The following is a 6,000-nucleotide window of genomic DNA, read 5'->3' as shown; positions in this document are numbered from 1 at the left end:
ACCCTTTTTCACTGACCGCTGTGTGTTTAACAACATTGTTTAATATTTGATTTACAGAAGCAGGAGAGGAAGTTGAGTGTCGTCTTGACAGGAATGAAATAGGTGAAAGGTTCTGCGCAGCTGCCGAATGGCGAAACATGGGTTTGCACCTGGCTTTAAGCCAGTCAGTGATGATTCAGTCTTATTAACATATTGAGGAGACAGTAGTGGCTTTCTTTTTGTGCAAAACAGGTGTTCGCATATGGTCATGACTCGTGTGAACATCTCCACAGGCCACAGGTGTGAAGCGTCCTTGTGTCCTAGGACATATCCCCTAAATGTCCGACTATACTGAAATAGTTTGCATTGACATGTCACATTAAAGTTGGTCTTTCACTCTCACACTCTTGCGACAGCGTGTTGTGTACGTGCTGGCTCTCTATCCGTCTTCTCAAGTGTACTCCCCCTCCTCCACCTCTCCATGTGCGGAGGCGTCGCCTCTGGAATCAGGCCCACATGGGAGAGGTTTCCCGGTTGTTCAATAAGGAGGAACTACTGTGTGGTCTTGCCCATATACGGGACTGATATCGGTTGCCAAATCGTGAGTCAGTTTATTCCTGATCAATAGAGAGCTATGGCTCTCAACTTATACTTTAATGTAAAGACATTTAAAACATCTGTGGGATCTGACTCTTAAAACTCTATGAGAAAGGCCTATTATTACTCATGTTTTGTGTGTTATATGACTCAGTAAGTAAAATTACTCAAATACAGATGGTCAGTAAGCCCTCAAATACATCTGAAGTATATATTACTCGCTTTTCCAATACACTTTACGATGGAGGGCCTTATAGTGGGCCCCTCTTGACTTTTCACAAGGGCCCGGGATGATGTGGAAGCCCTGACACATTCATCTAGGTTAAAATCATCCAATCCCATTTTACGATCCTGTATTTAGGCTACTTAAATGGCCAGTTTAGTTGTGCAACCTAAATTAAAGGAATAGCCTATATTTAGAGCTTGACATTTAAAATAATTTCCACTTGTTGTGTGCAAAACAACTGCTTTTAGACATTCTGCCTAAAATCTTCTAAAAGACAATAATATTGGGTTGAAACCATTGGGGTTTTCCATTTTTAGACAAACTGTTTGTTTAATGTTTATATCTTTAAAAAAAACAACAACAAAAAAAACGCTGGGTTGTTTCAACGGTCAAAAATGGACAAACCCAACCGTTGGTTTAAATTTTTGAACCCAACGGTTGGGTTTGTCCATATTTGACAGTTGAAACAGAGTGTAGTCCTTTAACGCCGTCTTAGGGCTGTTTATTTTATTTTTCTCAAGGCCACAACAGTGTTTCTGTTTTGTTGGCCATGGGAAATTTTTCTTAAAAGTGCCTATGCAACTATTGCGGCCAGTTTTTGCGTCTTGTTTGTGGAAACAAAAATAGGAGCGCAGTCTCCCTTCAGTGTTGCACTCTCGCCTCCAGCGTTGTTTTCAATCTCAGCGGTTCCTGGCAACAACGTCATCGCCCATCTGACAGCTCGAGGAGCGGAACGAACTCTTGTCCAATCAGCGGTGGCGATTCTCGTAGGCACGCCCCCGAGACGCCGAGTATAAAATGCTCCGAGGCGCACTTCTCGGGAGATTGAGTGCGCACGGAGCCCGAAGACAACCACGTACGGCTGTTTGTAAATAACTCTGGAACAGCGAAAAAGCACTTTTTGGACATCAGCTGTCAAGGGAAAACACCTGTCGACTTGGTACAGTAAAGTTGTTCAAACTATTTTGGAAGTTTCTTTTCTCTTTGACATCTTTTTGCCTCATGTAATATTACGGGGAGAGCAAGATTAACGGACATTAAAGTGTACAGTCAACTCAAAACGTCCGACGTAATTTCTGTTCACATGTCAACAAAAATGGAGCAACCGTTTTATCATGACGACTCGTTTCTTTCTGCTTATGGTCATCCAGACGCTGCCCTGCACGACTACAAGCTCCTAAAGCAGAACATGAGCGTGGGCTTCGCCGAACCTTACCGGAACCTCAAGTCCCTCCGCTCCGAAAGCGACTTCTACACTGCGGCGACCGGAGACGTAGGCTCGCTGAAACTCGCCTCTCCGGAGCTCGAGAGACTCATCATCCAGAACGGTAACGGTGTCATCACATCACCCACCCCGGGGCAGTATCTGTACACCCGGAGCATCACAGAGGAGCAGGAGGGCTTCGCCGACGGCTTCGTCAAAGCGCTGGACGAGCTCCACAAAATGAACCAAATGCCCCCGCCGAACGTGTCCATCGGAGCCGGCGGACTGTCGTCCTGCTCGGCGTCTTCGTCCGTCTTCGGCGCCTCCCTGCCGCCGGACACCCCCGTGTACACCACTCTAAACAGCTGCAATCCCAACACTAACCTCACGCCTGCAGCCAACTACCCGACAGCCACCATCAGCTACCTGCCTCACCACCACCACCAACAGTACCATCACCACCAAGCCACGACGCACCCTCATCATTTCCAGCACTCGCTCCATCCGCAGCGACTCAGCGTCACGCTCAAAGAGGAGCCACAGACCGTCCCCGACCTGCAGAGCAGCGACGGCTCTCCTCCCATGTCCCCGATCGACATGGAGGACCAGGAGCGCATCAAAGCGGAGCGCAAGAGGCTCAGGAACCGGATGGCGGCCACCAAGTGCCGGCGACGGAAGCTGGAGCGCATCTCCAGGCTGGAGGACAAAGTAAAAATCCTAAAGACGGATAACGCCGGACTGTCCAGCACCGCCTCCCTGCTGAGGGAGCAAGTGGCCCAGCTCAAGCAGAAGGTCATGACCCATGTGAGCAGCGGCTGCCAGCTGATGTTAACGCCGAAGATCAAGTCGTTTTAAAACGAACTGCGACGACGGCACGGACACTGACAAATGGGAAACACTGGAAAAGCAGACCATGTTTGTGATGTTTTGATGCAAAAAAAAAAAAAATGCTGTTGCTGCACTGAGTACGAGCGTTGTATATTTCTTAAGTGTTTTCTTGTAGAAAACTATAGTGTTATAGTTGTTTTCAAAACAAGGTACTTCCGACTGGACGATGAAAGCACTTAAAGTGAACCCTGAGTAGCCTGACTTTGGTTTTGTTGTTAAGTGCTGCCCTATGAAAACATTCCAGTAAGTTATTGATATTGTAAGTCAGGTTGATCCAGACCTTTACATGTGTTTCTGTTTGTTTTGTTTATATTTTTTTATATTTAAGTAAAAACGTTGAAAATAACTACTTGTTTTGGGCTGTTCATTTCAAGCACAGGAGGAAAACGAACGCATATACGGCTTTAAGTTTTTACGTTGGAGACGTGCCCACGTCGGCTTCTTTTTCCTGCTGACGCAAAGCCCATATATGGGCTGTTTTGCTGCATGTACGTCACTGAGGGTAGACTTGCGGGAACCCCCGCCCACGCTACCGGCCAGGAAGTCCGCGCGCGCTTTCGAGTCTGACGCTCGAATGAATGAAGCGCGTGTGAATGAGAGAGAATTTAGCAACTCGGGATTTTCCCCGCGCGCAGAAACCTTCCCAAAACAGTTTCAGCGAAAAAGAAAACTAAAGATAAAAATATGAGCACGGGCATTTTCCAGGTACTTTGCACACCAAAAAAACAGCCGTCGCGAGCACAAAAATAGCATGAAAGAAAAAACAGATCGCAGTAAATAAACGAGAAGTGACACCTTTCAAGTGAATACCGGAAAATATATGCCGGTAGATTTTTCTAACTGTCCACTACTCAAACCACATACCCACGCGCTTTTTTAAGGCACTTGCTCTGTTTTGTAACATCCTTTACTATTTCACAATCGCTGATTTTCTTCATTTTAGTCAGGCCACATATACAGCACTTGAGGCTTTCATTCTGGAGGGATTATTCCAACAAATTATACCTTTCAAATGTTGTGTGACTAAATGACTGTTTACATAAACAGCTAATTCTACTTTGGCCTATAGGTAGTCCAGACACTGACTAAACCATACTTATATTCAACAGAGATTAAATAGACAAAAAGGACAAACATTTTACCCAAATACAAGAACATCTTGATTCAAATTTATCAATAAAAGCCAGTATTTATTTGTGCAATAGATTTTAGTGGGCATTTTGTTTTATTATAAGGACTTGCAGTTGCCATCAGTTGGAAAACAAGACATTTATAGAAATATCAGCACTATCTTGCTAATAAATGACCTTGTAGTTTCATGACCTTGGGCAAAAGTAGTAACGGCCGAATGAACTGTAAAACTTTTACTGTAGCTCAACATAACATTCATAAATTCACTTAAAGACATTATTTGTGATTATTTACTTTCAAAAGTACCTTTTTTGGAGAAAAACAAAAGCACTCATTTCATGAAAGGATCCATTATCACATTAATATCAGTTCATCTTGTTTGTACTAATCATTTGATGATTATGTAAAACATAACACCATTGAACACTTGATCAAACTTCAGTGTGAAATGGAGGCTTTGATTTCCTGTAGCCTTCACTGCTATAGTGTTGGGTGTGTTTTAATCATCTGAAGATTGCCACTATCAGATGACGTTTACTTGACCACACAATCTACAAATCACGTCAGTTTGAACAAACACAATCTGTTAGACAACACATGATCATCCAGTTCTAGCATTCATAAGACAGGCAGCTATACTTTCATGTATAAACACTCAATGTATACTATAAAATGTATAGGCTATTAGAAACGTGTAAAATTAGTAAAATTATGTTACACTAAGTTAGAGTTTCTACTCATAGGCCTACTAAACGTTTCCCTGGATCCCCTAACTAACACTCTATTTCGACACCATACATTAATACACATTAAAATCCACCTTGAAATTAATTATATAGCAACAGTATTCTTGCTTTAAAACTGCAGCTGTCTGTGGCAATTCATTATAACAACAAGTTGCTCCTGAGAGTTGACTAGTTCTCCCAAATGCTATGAAACACCGCCATCTACCGGCCTGATTTGTCCTAACTTAAAGGGACAGTTCACCTAAAAATGAAATTGTCATCACCCTTGTGTTGTTCCAAACCTGAATGAGTTTCTGTTGAACACAAAAGACGACATTTTAAAGAATGTCGGTAACCAGACAGTCGACGCCATTGACTAGCATTGTATTTTTTCCCCTACTTATATGGAAGTCAACGTCTACTGTCAACTGTTTGATTACCAATAATCTTTACAATTAATTTTGTGCTCAACACAAGACAGACACTCATACAGGTTTGGAACAACATGAGGGTGAGTAAGTAATGACAGCACATTCATTTTTGGGTGAACGGTCCCTTTAAGACGCGCGTGACCCCGTGCTCCAGCAACTGCACTGGCTAGCCGTTAAATCACGCACTGATGTTCAACTTCTGATTTTAGCTTATAAAGCAGTCCATGGGTTGGCTCCAGTATATATCGGTGATCTGGTTAAACCATCCTTACCCTCTCGCTTTCTCCGCTCTGCTGGTTCTCTTTCTCTCTGTCAGCCTCGGTGTAAAAACTATGGGTGGCCTACAATGCACCTAGGCTATGGAACTCATTACCTGCATCTATTAGGAATGCTACGTCTTTAAATTGTTTTAAGAAACTTTTTAAGACACATCTTTTTAGTCAAGCTTTAAATTTATAATTACTGTTTTTTTCTCTCTTCTTTTTACTGTTTTTTCCCCTTGTTTAGTTCATATTTTGTTCTGTTTATGTTGTAGTGCTTTGAGTTTGAGAAAGGCGCACTACAAATAAAATGTATTAAGATATGTTCTGGTGTAATTCAATTCAAACTACACCAAAAGCATTTGCAACATATTTAAAAATCACAGAAAATATGTTTTACCATTGTAATTAGAACAAGACACAATATAGAGCAGTAACCAATCAAATTAAATAATTAACAAAATTAATTTTTGCACCACTTCAGATCCATTTAAAATGTAATTGACCAATTTCCAATGCAAAAAAAACCCTATTCAATGTTTGTATAAAAGCAATGTTT

General features: G+C 42.2%; 1 protein-coding gene across 2 annotated transcripts; it reads left to right on the top strand.

Moving 5' to 3' along the window:
• Positions 1–1,623: 1,623 nt before the first annotated feature.
• Positions 1,624–3,548, top strand: junba (JunB proto-oncogene, AP-1 transcription factor subunit a). Of its 2 annotated transcripts, XM_079811635.1 has the most exons (2): positions 1,624–1,742; positions 1,954–3,233. In XM_079811635.1, exon 2 carries the CDS (start codon positions 1,992–1,994, stop codon positions 2,859–2,861), a length of 870 nt encoding a protein of 289 aa, XP_079667761.1. In that variant the 5' UTR covers positions 1,624–1,742; positions 1,954–1,991; the 3' UTR covers positions 2,862–3,233. The 2 variants fall into 2 exon arrangements, with proteins under 2 accessions (XP_079667761.1, XP_079667760.1); XM_079811634.1 differs by having other exon boundaries at positions 1,630–3,548.
• The last annotated feature ends 2,452 nt before the right edge of the window (positions 3,549–6,000 follow it).

The sequence above is a fragment of the Gobio gobio genome (assembly GCF_949357685.1).
Source record: "Gobio gobio genome assembly, chromosome: 3".
NCBI lineage: Eukaryota > Metazoa > Chordata > Actinopteri > Cypriniformes > Gobionidae > Gobio > Gobio gobio.
Note: the sequence above shows the minus strand (reverse complement) of the source record. Positions and strands in the feature narration are given on the sequence as shown.

Excerpts from the sequence above, each read along its gene's own strand:
- junba (XM_079811634.1), top strand. The coding sequence starts at position 1,887 with ATGTCAACAAAAATGGAGCAACCGTTTTATCATGACGACTCGTTTCTT.